This window comes from Vombatus ursinus, unplaced genomic scaffold (genome assembly GCF_900497805.2).
Source record: "Vombatus ursinus unplaced genomic scaffold, bare-nosed wombat genome assembly UNPS02014779.1, whole genome shotgun sequence".
In the NCBI taxonomy this organism is placed as follows: domain Eukaryota; kingdom Metazoa; phylum Chordata; class Mammalia; order Diprotodontia; family Vombatidae; genus Vombatus; species Vombatus ursinus.
In genome coordinates this window covers 67,459,612-67,478,256 of record NW_020954557.1, presented here as the reverse complement: position 1 = coordinate 67,478,256, position 18,645 = coordinate 67,459,612, and the positions used below count along the sequence as shown (strand labels likewise).

The 18,645-nt window shown below is 39.4% G+C and overlaps 2 protein-coding genes across 10 annotated transcripts in view; one reads left to right on the top strand and one right to left on the bottom strand.

Annotated features, from left to right (window-relative positions):
- LOC114045874 (pre-mRNA-processing factor 40 homolog A-like) overlaps positions 1-4,997 on the bottom strand; it is a 57,401-nt gene extending 52,404 nt beyond the window's left edge. For 4 of the 9 annotated variants that reach the window (XM_027866048.1, XM_027866049.1, XM_027866050.1 and 1 more), the window contains exons 1-2: positions 4,504-4,997; positions 3,327-3,458 (exon numbers count right to left, since the gene is read on the bottom strand). In XM_027866048.1, coding sequence (XP_027721849.1) covers positions 3,327-3,458; positions 4,504-4,905 — 534 coding nt within the window. In that variant the 5' untranslated portion in view covers positions 4,906-4,997. Of the gene's footprint in view, positions 1-1,933; positions 2,014-3,326; positions 3,459-4,503 lie in introns of those variants that run through there. The other 5 variants (XM_027866052.1, XM_027866054.1, XM_027866055.1 and 2 more) reach the window with 2 other exon arrangements.
- A 910-nt stretch (positions 4,998-5,907) lies between these two features.
- LOC114045877 (ADP-ribosylation factor-like protein 6-interacting protein 6) overlaps positions 5,908-18,645 on the top strand; it is a 51,922-nt gene continuing 39,184 nt past the window's right edge. Inside the window, exons 1-2 of the mRNA XM_027866057.1 lie at positions 5,908-6,331; positions 9,067-9,120. Of these exons, the coding sequence (XP_027721858.1) occupies positions 5,908-6,331; positions 9,067-9,120 (478 nt within the window). The remainder of the gene's footprint in view (positions 6,332-9,066; positions 9,121-18,645) is intronic.

The following is an 18,645-nucleotide window of genomic DNA, read 5'->3' as shown; positions in this document are numbered from 1 at the left end:
CTTGCCGAAGGTCACACAGCTTCCAAAAGTATAAGTGAAAAAAATGTGAGGAGGGAAGAAACTATATAAAATAGGAACCTTAAAAATATCTGATTTATAAATGTTATTCCTGGGGAAAAAAACAAGACAAATACATTCTAAAGACAAAGAATTATTAACAAAGGGCATGGAGCAGGATAGCCGAGGCACTTCAATCACATTAAAATCTGTGAAGCTTTATTCCAATATAATTTGAACAAGCACAGAACAAGGTCTTCAGTTATTCCTTCTCAAATCCAGTACATTTTAAACCAGTGGTCCTCAGAACACTCTCTGTGAATATCACATTGTTCATAAAACTTGGATATTTTATGAATTCCCTTCAGGCTCTAAAACTGATTCTTTGAATTTGGAAACACAATTTACTAATAACAACCAATAGCTATGTTAGTTGGTAGTAGGAAAGAACCAATGAGTGTGACCTGAGAAATGACAACAACAAACATGAGGAGCCAAAAAACAAACTGGCTCTATGAATTTCAATTTATTATCTGGAAGCAGATAAGATAACTGAGCCTATTTAATTCTGTTTATGAACATTAAAAAGGGCAAGGACTGATGTAACACATATAAGCATATGAACCCAAGTCTCCTCCCCACTCTTTTTGTTGTAAATTAGAGATTAAGTTGCTGTGAAAATCTTTTGTTTTCTCTCAACCACTTTTAAGGAAATATTTTGCAAATAAGAAAAAAAGTTTAAGAAGTTTACTTCATAAATCACATTTGCTACATTTGCTGACTGTCAACAACTCCACAACTTCTACTGAACATACAAGACTGACATTAACTTTAGCTTTTCACATACCCTACATCAGCCCTAAATTGAAACATGAAGACTAGCCATCACATAGGTAGGCTCCCCAAATTCTAAGTCCCAAAGTCAAAACTATTAAGCAAACCTCCGAATTGGTTAAACTATATGGTAGAAAAACTCTACCAACTTTGGCACTCTGATACATATACGGGCCCTTTGCTTTTGCTTCTTTATACTTCCAGCCATTTCACTGCTCATGAATACCTCTATCAAAGGGTGGGCAAGTGAAATGAAAGAAGATGGAAAGTGAAACAATTTTGCTAATTGTTAGCAGTTCGGGGCAGCTAGGTGGCGCAGTGGATAGAGCACCGGCCCTGAAGTCAGGAAGACCTGAGTTCAAATCCGGCCTCAGACCAAACACTTGACACTTACTAGCTGTGTGACCCTGGGCAAGTCACTTAACCCCAATTGCCTTAAAAAAAAAAAAATTCCTAATTGTTAGTAGTTCTTTGGTGGTTTAACAGCGTGTAGGTTTAAATGGGGTTTCTGAATCATCCATGGATTTTAATTATCCATGCTGTCTCTGTCTCCTGTTACCATTGATAACCAAGAATTGGCTGTGCCAAGATCCAGGGCTCCATTTTTAAGTTCTAAAGACATCAATAAAAATAGGAGCATCCATAAGTATCTAGGGCAAGCACTGGAATGAGATTCTCTCTGAGGATCAGAGTTGAAGATTCCTGAGACAGCCACTTGTTATATTTACAGGAGTCAGTAGAGAGATGGACTCCTCAAAATTTGAGCAATCAAGTGAGATGTGTACACACATGACACGTTGGCTTTTGGAAGAGAATGTGGGAAAAAAACCACAAAGCACAGACTGCCCAATGCGTGAATGGATGTGTAATTAACTGGGAAATACACCCAAAAAGAAAGTGGTCACTACAGCACCTAAACCAGAAAGGCCTTAAGGTAAACTGTGACCAGCTGACAGCACACTAAGACAAACCAAAACAATTATAAAAAGGTAAAGTATTTGCATTTAATTAGAAAATGACTAATTGGTGTCTTGGTTTTTGAAAAATAGTGCCATGGCACCATAGCAAGGGTAAAAGCAGGTCAATCCCTTGCATAACTTACCTTGATTGGCCCAATGGAAACAGAAGGCCCCAGAAAAGAGAGAAGCATCTGGCAGTAGCAAATTGTTTTATTTTATCTTTCTGTGGAAAGAAACTAATTTTAAATAAGAACCAGAGCATTTAAAGAATAAATATTTTTTAAAAGCTCAATATCTAGTTAGAGCAGCTCTATCAAGAAACCAAGAGCTCCTTGCTGCTTGGGAGACTGTAAGGAACAGAAGAAGGATCACAGAATTGTTTCTCCACCACCAAGAGAGTTTTGAAACTTGTGTTGTTCCTAGATCAGAAGGCCAATGGCTCAATTATTTAAAGAGATGCTATGGGCAAAGAGCCAGTCTCTTGGGCCAGATACCTTTGAATAAAGAGTTTTAAACTACTAATTGGTTTTACTATAGAAAAACTACACAGAAGAAAAGCATTTGTGACAAACCTTTCTAGTTTTAATTAAAAAAAAAAAAAGACTCTTTTTCCATCCTGGCTGCTATACAATTTCACTATGAACTCAATGATCTTTTAACAATTATCAAACTAAACAAAACTAATTAGAGAAAGATCATATTCAGTACCTTTGATTGCCTCCATGTGATATAGCAGTCTAGATTTCTGATGATTTATCAAGACTCTTATGGAGAGAAACCGGCTACTTAAATTTCATATAGCATCTAACAGACTTAAAGCATAAATATCAGTCACAATAACTGAATTTAGTTACTCTTCCTGATTAGAACACTACAGGGTAACTGAGTTAGCACTAATGAAGCTTCTTGATACAAATCACTCCTATTTACAACTTATACTAGAGAGAGAAGGGACAGTTCATCAGTAGGAGTGAAGAAAATCAACAAGCACTTTCTCAATTCAAAATAAAAGTGTCCTATAGAAAATTAGGAATGTGGAACAGGAAAATGCAAGAAGACTGTTTTGGTATCAAAAAATGCATAACACTCAAATTCTAAGGCAAATACCTAAACAATGTTGCTGATGTAGGTTTTCTTATTCTTACATACATTTACCTCAGTTGGATAACCCACAAAATACATGGTGAACTGAACAGATAGTTTCTAGATTTGCAGCTAGGGCATAAGATCAAATTGACTTGCTTGACAAAAATCAAATCAGTCAACTAAAAACATAACCTTTAAGCTACCAAAAAACTGCTATTCAAGCATATTTTTTCAAAGTGGAAAAGGTGAGCATTTTTATGTGGACGACAGCCTCAGTACAGTTAAAACTCTGGTTACGGAGATAATTCAACATTTCATTTCACTTGAAACCTTTGACTATGTTTTTGGGGAAATGTCAATCCTTGACTTATTTACTAACATTTATCCATGCTTTAAATTATTTATCACAAGGATGCTATAAAGCAAATATAATTTTTAAAACTGTCTTACTTGTCCCATTGGAGGACCTCCCATAGGGGGCATCATTTGCTGCATCATTCCATGAGGTACAGGTTGCATATTTCCTCTCTGACCCATAGGGTGCATTCCCATGGGTGGATAATGCATGCCAGGGTGTCCCATCTGAAAAACAGTGTTAGTAAAGAAAACATCAATTAATAATAAAGTCTTCCCACCCCCAAAAGCACCAAGAATGCTATCACTGAAGTGAAGTGGTAAGATATTTGGTAAAACTAAGGAACTTTTATAGAGATTTGCCCATTTATAATATATGGATTTTATAAAGGAGGGAAGATCAGAAAAAGAACTGCCTGTTTATGTATAATCAAAAATGACGAAAAACAATTAGCACCTTAGTAAGCTATTGTGCTAAAATATAGTTTGCCCAAAAAAAATAAATAACCTATTTTAAGACCAATTCTAAGGAAGACCTGATGATTATTCTATTTATATACCAAGACAAGCTTTTAAATTTTAGCCTAAATTATTCTGTCTCACAGATAAAGGACGGATGATTTCAAAAAGTTCAACGAATAAAAACGCTACCTGTAGATGTTTCTCCAGTGTCAAACCTGTCATTTTCCCGAAAAATTCTTACTAAGGTAGATCAAAACATTCTATCTCTCTCCGAAAAGCTACTTTTCACTTTCAGTTCTAAAAGTCAATAACTATTGTTGGTTGGTCATTCTGCAAGCTATGTACAGAAAGTCCAACAGAAAGCGTATCTGCTTTAACAAGTTCATAAAATCAAAATTATTTAGGCCACAAAGGTGCCCAATGTCTCAAATCACGTAAAGTAATTATACTCTTAGCAACTCTACCCAGCCTTGCTCACTCTTTCCTTCCTTTCATCTTAAGTCACATCCCTCCCTTCTCTACTCTGGCCAAATCAGGCCTGCACCCCAAAGCAGACTTCTGCTGCCAACACCCAGCCACTGGCTCTGCCCAGGGCTCCCTCCTCCATCTTCGCCACAGTAATACCCACCTCCTAGGGACCCACATCCTTTCCTTTGTGCTATTCCGCCCTCCATTTCCCTCCCTCAGAGCCAGATCCCGCCACCTCAGGCCTTCTCCTCTGTCCACCTTTTTTTTTCTTCCCCACAAGGAGAAGGCTTCCTGTTTCTTTTTTTCATTGTGCCGCTTTTCCCCCGCCCCACCGCTCCCTTACCGAGGGCCGTCTCCTCAGGTAGCCGTCCGCAGAGGCCCATGGGCTGGAGCAGAGGCTTGAGCTGGACAGTCTCCGCTCCCCGTTCCCGGGACCCCGCGGTGGAGGGCGGTTCTCCATTTCACTCACCATGAGGCCTCCACGCTCGACTCCCGTCCCCGGCCTCATCGTCGGGCTGAGGCTGCTCCGGCGGCGGCCGCTGCCGCTACACATTCCAACAAGGAGCGATCTGAGTGGCTGGCGCCCGCTGGGGCCAAAGGGTAGAGGCTGCCCGGAGCTGCGGGGCGGGATCAGCGGGGCCAATAAGCTGACTGGCTTCCCCGCCGTCCAATCAGCGCGCGCAGCTTGCACGCAGCTCTGCGGCGATTCGCCCCCGGCCTCGGCCTCGCTCGGCGTCGCCTGCATGGAGGGGGGGAGGGGGACGGAGGAAGTTTCTGCGCCGAGTCCCCCGCCGGGAAAACTCCACCAACTTCCCCCGGGGAAGAGAAGAGTACGTAGGCCCCAGCCTCCCGGGCCTAACAGCCACCTCACCCCGTAGGGGGAGGGGCAGTGGGGGGGCTGCCGCCTTTACCCCCCACCCCAGTTACGCACGCCCCACAAACCTGAGGCCGCCGGGGAGCCAGGAGGGGGGGGAAGCAGCTTCTAGCGTTAGCGGTGGCTGGGACAGGATGCGCGCGCGCGACGCTCGAGGTTGGGCGGGGGAGGGGGGGGAAAGGGGAGGGAGGAGGGGAAGAGGAGGGGGCTCGAGGACGCGGAAGGCACCGGGTGAGAAAGCGCGAGACTGGCGAAGCACGCGATGGCCGGGGTGAAGAGGGGGAGCGTGACGCGGCACTGCGCGAGAAGGGGAGTGTGGAAGTGGGGAGAAGGTTGAAAGCCGAGTAGGGGGATGGGGAAAAGCAGTTTAGGCAAAGGAAGAGACAGGCCGTCGCGCGCTAAAGATGCTGTTTAGGCGGAAACCGAGAAAGTCCCCTCGTGTGCCTCGAAGGGGAGGACGGAAAAAAAAGCGGACGGACTAGGGAAGGGGTTTCAGAGGGGGTGCGGACGGCAGCAATGGCGTCGGGCTCTAGGACCGAGCGCCCGGATTTGCGGCTTAGGAGGGACCGGCTGGGCTGGGACGTGCTCGGCTTGCCTGGAGGCTACGCGGTGGCGGAGGCGGAGGTCTCGGGACTAGGACCAGACACCCCGAGGGGAGGGGACTGTACTTTTTGGGATGTCCGCCTTCTCCTCCCGTCCTCTCCTCCGCCTTCTCCCGCTTCCCTCGGCCTTCCCCCTCCCTCAGCTCCCAGTGTCGAGTTCGTTTTCTGATACACTTTTTCCAAGCGCTCCTGCCCCCTCCTCATCCCTGGGGTACACCCCCCCCACCTTCGTTGGTAGGCACCGGGGAGTCTTTGGGGCGCTAATTGGCCAATGGGGGAGGGGGGGCGGGAGGAAACCCCTGAGCTTCCGGGTTACGTTGCCAGTTTTCCCGCCATGTCGTTCTTTGCTAGCGGGAGCCGCTCGATTCGCCACCGCCGAGTCGGGCCTCCGGCCAGCCTGGTCCTCCCTGCCTACGCCTCCCCCTCCCAGGTTGGGGGTAGCTGGGGGGAAGGAGAGGATGACTACGAGGAAGAAGGGATAAACGAAGTGGTCCGGGATCTCCGAGCCGAGCTCTCGGCCGACACGCCGCCGCCTCAGCCCCATAAACACAATGGGGTCACCCCGAGGGTACCTGAGGCCGCCCGAGCTCCCCGGGGCCGGCGGTGGCCGGTGCAGATCCTCTCGGTGGTCTGTTCTCTTCTCTTCGCCGCCCTTCTTGCTTTCCTCCTAGCTATCATCTACATGATCGTGAAAGGTACTCGAGCTGCACGGGGAAAGTGGGGGACAGCAATGGAGTGCAGACGCTGGGTGTAGGGGGTGGGACCTCGGCTTAGCAGTTAGTAGTCAGCTAGTATTTATTTAGCACCTAATCGGTGGCCAAGCACTGTGTTAAGTGCTGGTGGTAACAAAGGCCAAAGACAGCCCCTGCTTTCAAGGACCTCACAGTCTAATTCCTGGAAAAGTACGTGGAAACAATTATGTACAAACAAGTCTATACAGGTTAAAATGGGCAACAGGTTTCAGAGGGAAGGCACTAAGTAACGACTGGTAAAGGCTTCTTGCCGAAAGGCCGGGCGGGGCGGTGGGGTCTTAAGCTTGGATACCTTACTGCCCCACTTGTTCTGTCGTTTCAGTGTTCTATTCTTTTTGACCCCGTTTGGGATTTTTTTGGCAAAGATACTGGAATGATTTGCCATGTCATTCTCCAGCTCATTTTACGTATGAGAAACTGAGGCAAACAAGTTTAACTGACCTGCCCAGGGTCACACCTCTAGGAAGAGTCTAAGGCCAGATTTGAACTCAGATTCCCAGCTCTATCCACTGCACCAACTAGCTATTCACCACCTACTGTCCCACAGAGATTAGTATACTGATTTCATCGTGTTGAAGCTTATGTTAGCTCAGTTTATTACTTGTCTTTGCCATTTTTATTTTTTAAAGGAAATAGAGACTTTTTTCTTTTTTTCCTTTTATGAAAGTCTGCAAACCAGTCAAATGGAAATGCTCCAGTTAGGGCCTCTTTTTAAAATGGCTCAAACTTCCAACAATAAATTTCTGGGACTTTTGTTGTAAAATTAGCAGTGGAGATCAAGCAGTAGTAGTAGATATGAGGATCACATCTCACTGTTTATTTCATAATCAGCTGACTCCCTAGGATTGTTTCCAACACAGATATACTACCCCTGCTTCATCTATTACTGCATAACAACTCGATTTTGCATCTTTGCATAGCTATGCACTCTCCCAATCTCTCCCCTTTGGTCTTATGTGGACCCATTGGAACAGTTAGTTATAACCTGAGACCTGAACACTGTATACTAGCTGGTAGTACATGAGTTGAAAGTGTACTCTTCTCTCTACTCCCAGCCACTGCATTGCTTCAGGCTGTCGTCATCCGTTGCCTAGACTATTGCAGTAACTTTCTATTTGGTTTCTTGTCTCAGATCTCTTTTCTCCAGTCTGTTCTACACACAGTTGCCAAAGGGATTATCCTGAAGTGCTGGTCTGACCATGCTTATAACTCCTGTATTCATTCCTATAGTTACATATTATAGGATAAGATACTTCATCATAATATTTTGTGGAAGTTTTGCAATATGGATAATTAGTGCAGTAGTACATGTTTATAACTTATAAATAAGTAAATTTACACAGGGGTATGTGCTCAAAATTTTTTTTATTGATAAGAAGTGTAGGATCAAAAAAGTTTGGAAACACTTCTGAATTTAGACCATTTATCTTATCAATGCCTGTTTTTTTGTCAAGTGAAGATAGTACCTACCTACCCTACTTATATGAAACCTTACAGGAATGTATTAATAATACTTGCATATATAGCTACAAGTCAAGTCAATAAGCATTATTAAGTTTCTTTTATGTGCTAGGGATAAATATAAGTGGCCCAAAACAGCCCCTTCTCTCAAAGAGTTTATAGTCTAATGGAGAAGGCAACTTACAAACGAACAGATTGTATACAGGATAAGTAGGAAATAATCTCAGAAGGAAGGCATTGAAATTAAAACTGGGAAAGGCTTCCTGTAGAAGGTGGGACTTTAACTGATGCTTGAGGAAGTTTTAGGAACTCAATCCAGAATCCACTTTATTTCCCTCATTTTCCATGATTCCTAATAGAAGGCATTGCCACCTGGTATCCTACCATGGTAGGTTTCATATGGAAAAGACAATGTAGCATACTGGTTGAACGATTAATTTCCACCCCAAAATACCCGTTTAATATGATCTGTCAGTGCTAAATTTCCCCTTGTTAATTAATTTCCTTATTTGTGTTTAGAGTATTACCATCCTCATCACAAGAGTTCACAATCTTAGAGTCACCCTAGGCAAGTTGTGAAAATTCTGCCCTTACAAGCTCTTACATCTGTTACTTGTAATTTTCTTTTCATTCCAGCGTTTCACCTCTTACCTGGCCTATTACCAAAGCCTCCTAATTGGTCTTCTAAGTACCTCACCTCTCAATCTTTCACACAACTGCCAAAGTGATATTACTAAAGCATAGGTCTGACCATGTTATTCAAAAAGATTGTATGTCTCCCTTCTGCTTCTGAGATACAATAAAAAATGTCTCTTAACTTCAGCTCGCCTTCCAGATTTATTACATGTCCTGTCCTAAGACTCTTTAAATTAGCCAGACTGGCCTCCTTGATGTCCTTTACATGTGATAATCTGTCTGTACATTTGAGGAATGACTTTCTACTCCTTTGACTCTTAGAAGCCTTAGCTTCAGTACTTAAGCAGGAATTCTTACTCAAGGTTTTTCCTGATCACCACTACCTCTCACCCTCCAATATTACCTTGTACTTTGTATTTCTTTATGTGTATACCTATTTCACTTACTAGAATATAAGCTTATTGAGGACTGGGATTTTTTTTTTAATTCCAGGTTCTTTTCACATAATTGGTGAATAAAAGCTTGCTGATTTATTGGGAATTAAATTTCTTATCAACATAAGCCCTCTTTTGTATTTGCAGAATTGCATGCTGAGAATTTGAAGACTGAAGATGGTGTAGAGACTGGTTTATTAGGTATGAACAAAATAGGCAATTGATTTACTTGATATTTTACTTTTTCCCCAGCTGTGAAACTTACTGTGCAGATAAATAGATCATATACAAATCAAGGTTGGGGGATTATACCAAATGATAAAATGGGTTCTAAAGAGTGGTAATGGGATTCAGTCCTAACTAACCCATTTCCTTCCTTTGGTATTTATCTCATATTTGAAAGGCATGTTAGTCAATTTTAAGAAAAATTGGATAGAAGGAATTTGAAAGAGTAGATTAAATTATCAAAGTCCATAAATATTCCCACCGTTTTCCATAAGGAGTTAATTGGCTTTTTATCTGCTCTATCACCATGGACTCTTTCTAGGCCCTTGAACTGCTGAATTTAGCCAGCACTGAAAGGGGTTCCTAGCTAATGGGGAGGAGGTCGATTACCTTAAGCTATCCTAAATGAGATATGGAAAATTTGATTTAGAGCCAAGACAGGGTTAATATTTAAAAAAAAATAGCTGGGAAATATCACCCTTTTCCCTCCAAACCATAGAAACACATTTTCCTGTTGTTGCTATATAGACAAAGGTTACCTCCGCAAGCACGGGTTATAAGGCGTCCATTCTTCTGAACCTCAACCTTGTCAGTATTGGATGCAAAACAAAAAAAAAAGATGAAAACTTATCATGTAGGAAATTTAGGATCTAAATGCTTACCAGGTCTTGCAAAGTTTTTTTAATCCTTCCCAGCATCATCTCTTGGCCTGTTTCCAGGGATTTCCTTTGGCTCTGAGCTAAGCTGCTCTGCCCTCCAAAATGGTTGAAGACATTCCCCTCTCTTGCTGCAGTCATTAAAGCTGTTTTGCTGCAATATTGAATATATCTCTTTATCTTTTCTGAAAATCTCTGAAAAGACTTACTTATTAAAGTTAGTCTGAAGCATATTTACTAGCCATTTAAGGCTGGTTCTATCCATGGGGGAGGCTGGTTTTCAGCTGTACTGAATAACAAGCTAACAGCCTTGTGATCTCTGGCTAGTGCCATCTTTCTGTGAAACCTGTTTTTATGACATCACTCATTCTCCAATAGTTAATCCTTCATCTTGTTAAAAAGCTTGCCACTTCTTTTCAGATGTTCACAAAATCCTTTGTTGACTGGGTTGTATTTGTACTTAGGTCATTTATAGTATCAGAACTGTTTGACATACCCTGAAAGTAAGAAATGATGAAGCCTCTCATCCGAGGCCCACTTCCCATACATCTTTATTTAGGTCTAACTCCAGGAAGTGGTCTTTCAAAATCTTACCATTACTATTTTGTAACATAACAGTAAAAATTAAGTAAAAATAACAGGAAGATTATTTAGAAGAAAAAGCCATGGCAGACTCAGAAGAAAAAAGGGCTACAATGCTGATTTTGTAGATTACTAGTTACAATTCTTATATTTCCATTAAATGGGCTCAGTAATATTTATGTAGCACTTTAAGATTTGCAAACCATTTTATACATTTATCTCATTTGTTCCGAACAGCACCTCTGTAAAATGGTGCTGTTATTATCCCCACTTTACAGATTAGGCAACTGAGGCTGAAAGTGGTTAAATGACTTGCCCAGGGTTACCCAGCAATTAAATTACTGAGGTAGGATTTTAACTCATCTTCCTGAATCCTAAATCTAGCACACTTTTCACTGTGCTGCCTAGCTGACTAATTATGCACTAGCTTTGTTAATGAGCCAAAATATATATTGGGAAATGCTGGTCCGGGGATTAGAAAAAGTTAGTGAAGGTAAGCTACCTTCTAACTCTCTTAAATTTGTGTGTGTGGGTATAACAGGGCTTTTGGAGAGGAGGGGATAACTGGTTTATAGGCATGTATATGGGTTTGTACATTGTTCCTACAAGAAGGCAATAGCACTTTGGAGCCAGAACTTAAGTCATCAGAATGCTATGCCACTTTTTAAAATCATTTGTGCCATTTATTTGTTTTGGATGGATCACAGTGCTAAACTTAATAAAATATCTGTTAGTATGCAAAATTGGTGTCCTTCACTTTCTAGTGTTTTTTCTGCTTTGCAAAAGCAAATAATCAGTCTTTATAAGTAGCCACTAAAAGATAGGCTATTGATTAAATAGTGGGTATGTTGAATATTTCTGGAAAGAGGGCAAAAGGATTTTCCCCTTCAGATCCTGTTTTGTGTGTGTGTGTGTGTGTGTGTGTGAGAGGGTGAGACATACACTGGCATTTTCCTTTTTATATATATTTTCTAATCAGACTTTTAAACTTAATGTCTGCTTTGCTCTTTGATAACAGCAAAAAGCATATTCAGTAGACTTTCAGCAAGGTGCATGCTATGCATATGTTAAATATTTGAGGTTCTATGACAGGTACAACCACAAAGATGAAATTATTTATCTTTCCTCTCCACATTGGCATCAATCAAGGTATAAGATTTATTTATTCTTCAAAAAATGTTTGGGGTTGTCATGGGGGATGTCCTGAGCAAAATTCAAATAGGATTTTTCCTCTAAATGGTAAGGACTTCCAGCTGGTCCTGTGTGTAGATGACATTGTACTGATTGCCTGGAGCTCCAGAACACTGTAGCCCTTCTTAGACTTAAACCCCATATGAGGTCTCAATCCACAGTTTAAGAAGTGCTGAAAGGGTCAAGAATTGAAAAAGTTTAAGAAGCCCTACACTATAGTACCTCTGCAATGAGATCCATAGTCATCCAAGAGGTTGGCATATGAACTTATATAGGGAAACCCTAATAGATGAAGAATAATAATACCATCTCAAATGAATCAAAATGATATCAACCAATGGATAATTTAAGTTTAAGTAGACTGTGGCATTGTAGATTTTTGATCTATGATCGATTGTCAAAAGCAAATAGCACTTCAGAAATAGTATGAAAGACATTAGCAAGGATGTGCAGGACAGGAAGAAGAGTGGGCAGAAGGTAACATGGACAGCCTGAATAGTGGTAACTTAATTATTCATTTATAAGTGGTAACCTATAAGAACTAAATGAAGACTGTCAGCATCTTAGATAGTGCCTTTGTGGAAATACAAGAATCATATAGGATAAGGCATAGATGAGCTATAATATGCATTAGTGGAAATAGTCCCCACATTGGCAACATCAAAGATACCATACCTTGTTACCTTGATGTGTGTGTCCTCTTAGTCTCTTCTCTTCCCTAAAGAAAGAGTACTCTTCTGTCTTGGTGATCTGGAAAAATAGTTTGTGGCCCTCATTGTTCCTATTTGAGGAAATTCCCTCTGCAGAGGAGATTAATTATTAGTATTAGATTAGGTACTCCAGTAATTGCGAATAACAGATATCGCTCAAAGTCCCCTATCTAAAATATCTGGCCCTTTCTAGAATGTTATTTAAAACGCTGTATAAACAGATTCTCTAAAGCATAATATTCCTTTTTTACAAGGAAACGTGTTCATAGGGCAATCGTTGTGAGACATATATCTAAACTATTAAAAATAGCTATCTACCCCATTCACACTATTGTGTGACTATTTTTTCCCCTCACTAGGAAATGATCAAAACACTTGAAGATTGGATATTGCATGTCTATTTATTCACAGGAGTTCCATAATTTTCCAGATGCTTTTATTATTTCGAGACCATGGCATTGTAGTATTCTTTTCTTTTCCTTTTTTTTTGGCTAGGCAATGGGGTTAAGTGACTTGCTCAGGGTCACCCAGCTAGTAAGTGTTATGTGTCTGAGGCCAGATCTGAATTCAGGTCCTCCTGACACCAGGGCCAGTGCTCTATTGACTGCACCACCTAGCTGCCCCTGTAGTATTCTTTATAGTCTATGAACTACTGCTTGAATTCATCAGACTTTAAGCTAAAACAAAGCAAATATAGTCTCTAGAGTAGTGCATACTTTTTCAAGAAGATACATAAAAAACAAGACATAGTATTCTAGTGCTGAAATGTTACTGTTACTATATTAGAACTAAAATACAGAAGAGTTTCAATGGAGCTCTTTTTTTTCTCTAGATAACTTAAAGGTATGTCCCACTTAAGTGTTACTTCTCCACTATTCCTAAACTCATCAAGATTTTCTCCTTCAGATTGAAGCTGTCTTTAGAATCAAAAAGTTTAGAACTGAATTGAATCATAAACATCTAGTTTACTTTCCAGCCAAAGATAAGCCAGAGAATTGATTTGTCTGAGGTCACTTAGGAAGGACCCATGTGTGATTTAAACCTAGATCTGATCCTCTCCAAATCAAGTGCCTTCTCTACTGTGTCACTCTGCCTCTCATTTTGTAGTGTCTACTTAGATTCCAACCTGGGTTTTCTACTAGGAATGATGTCAGTGCACAACTGGCTGGAACATAATGCTTAAGACCCTAAGTCTTGTCAGGTGTGTACTATCTATATGAATAATAATGTGATTTCTTTTTTGTTGTTTTTTGGGCAAAAATGTCTCCATTTAAGCTATAGCAGCTATGAAAATGTGAAGTATCACTAAATAAATATAGCTGTCTAATAAATTCACATTCCAAAGTAGTTTGTCCTAAAATGTTACCTTGCTAATAGTGGTGACAGCTTTTTAAATTGTATGATATGTATGTCCAATGTGATAAGATAATACAGCGTAGTCTGTTAAAGTAGTGCTTTCTGAGTGACTTAAAGTACTTTTCCAAATATAAATTGTTCTCACAATATGGGCACAGAAACCGAGGACTCAAAGGTAGGTTATAATATCTTTAGGGTCATATCGAGATCAATCAGCTAAGTGGTTTGGTTTGGTTTTGTTTACCTACTATATGCATAAGACTGCTCAGCTGGTACTGGGGGCAGAGAAGTGTTTCAAAAATAATTATAAGAGGGGCAGATAGGTGGCGCAGTGGATAGAGCACCAGCCCTGAAGTCAGGAGGACCTGAGTTCAAATGTGACCTCAGACCAAACACTTGAACCTGGGCAAGTCATTTAACCCCAATTGCCTAAAATAATTATAATAATAATATTAAAAAAAAATATAAGAGATAGTACCTGCCCTCAATGATATTTTAGTCTCCTGAGATGATAAAGCGATCATTAACAACACGTATTGATTTAAGGTATGTGAAGTATAACTCAAAAGTTTTGTGAAGTTGATAGTACAAACAAAAGGTCAACTTTATAGCACTATCAAAAATGTTATTAAAATTAGTCTTAAAATCCCATATGTATCCTGGAAACTATATCTTTTAGTCTTGGTGTCTTCGTGCATATGATGGGGTTAATACTTGCACACTTCAAAAGAACTGTATAAATGAATTATTCATATTCATGATAATTAGAAAATAAGGCCAAACTGCTTGGTCCTGAGCAGTCAGGAAAGTTTCTCTGAAAGTGAAACTTGAATTCCACCTTGAAGAACTTGGAGGTTTTAGATAAGCAGAATGAAAGTGAAAGTCTGCAGTACATGAAAAAATAATACAAGTGGGCATCTGAATTATTAGTCAAGGCTGCCAAGATATTTCATTTACTGACCCAATTCTGGATTCTATGAAAATTGACTCCACAAGATATGATTGAATGGATCCCTTATATTGTAGACATCAAGCCCAAGCAAAGAATCTTTCTACATAGACTTGTGTGTTAACTATATTAATTGGTGAAAGTATAATACTTAAACATTATTCAAAGCAGGAGGGACATCTGTGAGAAATATCAAGAGGATGACCTGGCTAGAAAGTGTAGTGGTAAATGGAGTTTGATAGGTAGAATTGATTTAGATTATAGAAGGTATTAAAAACAAGATAGAAAAATTCAGACTCTGCTATAGGGAGCTACCTTAGGTTCTTCACCTAGGAATTAAAACAATGTTTCAGGATTTTATGGGAGTGATTGAAAGCTATTAAGATAGTCCTAGTATAAGAGGACTTGTTTCTATTTTAAGGTGGTAGCAGTAGGAGCTGAGAGTAAAGGGTAAATCCTAGACTTGGTGACAGATTGGATTTGATAACTTGTGTTCAATGACTAATGAATTGCTTTTTCTATTAGCCTCTCAGTGTAACTGGGTTATGGAGATGCCTCATACTTTGGAAAGATCTGTAGAGTTGGGATTATGGAACAGGAGCATATGTTTTCACTTCAAGAAATTATATTGAATCAAATTGAAATGCTGATTTATTTGGAGTTGGAGAAAATTAAATCCTGGCTTTTCTTTCATAAAATAGAAGGGCAGAAATACTTGAGATAATGGATTCTATGGGAACCAGGTAAAATGAACCCAGATAAAATCACTTTTATATTTGTATCATAGGCGAACGGCCAAGTATCAGTAGGGCAAGTACTGAAGGATTCCTACGGATGTCAGTGGACTGATTGGAGGTAGAGCTAAGTGGACCAATTCCTGGCTTTAGGAAGGGAAATGAGGCATAGGGCAAAGGGTGGTAGAGGTAATAGGCTTAGCAATCCTAAAATAGTGAGAGCAACTGATAGTAACAATTCAGCTGAACATTTTTTAATATCCATTAGCTGGGCAATAAGGAAGAGGTATTGACTCTTTACTATTTTTAATTCTAATTACTGGCAGATGGGGTTTCTTAGGTTCTTTTCTTTCTAAATTGGCCCTTTTTGTGATTGGCAAAGATGTTGGGAGCATACTCTTAAGAAAAATTGATGAAGATAGAAAAAAATTACAAAAGGTTTTGGTTAAAAGTACTGGGTAGAAAAAATAGGGAAAAAACAGTTGGAAAGAATAGAAGTTACTAGCATTATATGATGATAGTTTTAGAACAAGAAGTGACCTTAGAAGTTGTAGAGCCCAAAAAAAAAAAAAAAAGTTGTAGAGCCCAATCCCTTCATTTTAAGATAAGGATCTGAGACCCAGAGGTTAAGTAACTCCCACAGTCACACTAGAAGGTAGAAGCAGAGTTAGGATTTAGCTTACAATACCACACTATGTCAAACCAAATACATGTCAAAGATTAATTTGATAAACCTATAGAAAATAAAAATTGAGTGAAGGATTCATTATTTCAGAAATACCATAAGAAAAATTTGTTAGTAATATAGAAAAAAATAAGCTTGGAGTCTCACTTTTCCCTATAATAAAATTCAGCTATCTGATAACATTGGAAATTATTTTTTAAAATGATTGAGGAAAATAACAATTATGAAAGGGAAGATAATTATCAAATACTGGGAATGAGGTAGACAAATTCAAGATACTGGATTTTATAACAATTAAATTTCTATATAGTAACAGTCAAACTTTAAAAATGGGGCACTATCACAAATATAACAAAAACATCAGAATTACAAGGGCCTGATAAAAATGGTCAAGCAAAATCGAGTTCCTAAAGGAACTGTTATAAAAGGATCCTAATCGACAATTTATAAAAGGGAAACAAATTTACAAATAATTTTGAAAAAATGTTCAGCCTCACACAAAATGTTATGTCTGACTTTTCATGACCCCATTTGGGGTTTTCTTGGCGAAGATACTGGAGTGGTTTCTCCAGCTCATTTTACAGATAGATGAGGAGACTGAGGCAAACAGGGTTAAGTGACTTATTCAGAGCCACAGAGTTAGTGTCTAAGGCCAGATTTGAACTCAGGAAAATGAGTCTTCCTGATTCCAGGCCTGGCACTCTAGCCACTTAGCCACTTACCTGCCCACACAAAATGGGGATAAATTTAAAATGATAATTTTGATGAGGCAAGTCACCAGCATAATTATACTCTCTGGTCCAATAATATTGGTAATATGTTGAGAGAATTATCAGAAAGTTAAAAAAAAAAGTTGTTTATAGCGATATTTTAAAATAATTTATTTTTCCCAATTACATATAAAAATAATTTTAAACATTCTTTTAAAAAAGGTTTTGAGTTTCAAATTCTCCCCCACTCTCTTCCCTAACGTGTTATGCAGTTTGATATAGATTGTACATGTGCAGTCATGCAAAACATTTCCGTATTAGTCATGCTGTGAAAGAAAAGAGATTTTTAAAAAGTCATGAAAAAATGAAAGTAAAAAATAATATGCTTTTATTTGAATTCAGACTCCATAAGTTTTTTCTCTGGAGGTGGATAGCACTTTTCATAAGTCCTTCGGAATTGTCTTGAATCTTTGTATTACTCAGAATAGCTAAAGTCATTCAGAGTTGATAATCATAAAATATTGCTGTTACTGTGTGTACAGTGTTCTCCTGGTTCTACTTACTTCATTTTGCATCAGTTCGTGTAAGTCCAGGTTTTTCTGAAAACATCGTGCTCAGTAGTGTTCCATCACAATCATATACCACAACTTGTTCAAACATTCCCCAATTGATGGGCATCCCCTTAATATCTAATTCTTTGCCACCGCAAAAAGAGCTATAGTGACTATTATTACAAAAACTAGAAATAGCCAATGTTTCAATGTCAAATCATTGGGGAATGGCTGAATGAATTGTGATTATAGTTAAGATAAATATTTTTTAGATACCCATGTGAAATTGTGGTTGTGAGAAGAAATGAACTGAATTTGTTTCATTGATTTTTACCTCTCAGATCCAGAGGAGTACCTTGGAAATAGATGCTTAATTAAGTCAATAAAGATTAAGTGCCTCTTGTATACTAGGTACTGTTAAGTCCTGGGAGTACAAAGAAAGACTCAAGACAGTCCCAGCTCTCAAAGAGCTAACAGCTAATGGAAGAGACAGCATTTAGACAACTATGTACAAACACCATATAAGATAAATACTTGTTGATTGATGGAGACACTGACTACAGTTATGTAAAAAGAAATATGGATATACTCTATATAGATAAGAACATTTGTGGACACTTAGAAAGCTAATCCAGCAATATTTAAATATAGTTATAGGAGCATATTTGTTAATGTTTACTTATTCTTTTTTAAAAGATAGAATTTTTCTGCAAAAGTAGTTTTCAGATACCAGATTTAGATTAAACAGAAGATGGGACTACATATGTGATTTCATTGATAAAGAAAGTTTCCGATGAGAAAATTCCCTCTCCAGGCAGGTCAGTCAGTAAGCTTTTTTTTTTTTTTTAAGTGCCTACTTTATGCCAGACACTGCTAAGCTCTAGGGTACAGAGAAAAGCAAAAGCCTTTTGAGAAGCTCACGATCTAATGGGGGAGATAAGCAAACAATTACCAACAAGCTATATACAGAAAAAACAGAGATGGGGAATGACTTCCTATAGAATGTGGTATTTAAACTGGATAGGAAAGAAGAGGCAGAAAGGAGGAAGGAGAGCCTTCCGGACATGGGGACAGCCAGAGAAAATGCCTAGAGTGAATAGATGAAGTACCTTATTTGAGGAACAGGAAAGAAGCCAGTGTCACTGGGTGAAAGAGGTTAAGAAGTATAAGGTGGTAGAAGTCTGAAAAATGTGGGGGGTAAGTTTTGAAGAAGGGCCTTGAATGCCAATAGAGGATTTTTTTCTTTATCCTAGAGATGATAAGGAGCCAATGAGTTGAGATGGTAAGGGTGAGGAGGAGGCTGGGGGACATAATCAGATCTGCTCTTTAGGAAAATCATAGTGGCTGAATGGAGGATGAGCTGAAGTATGGAGAGAT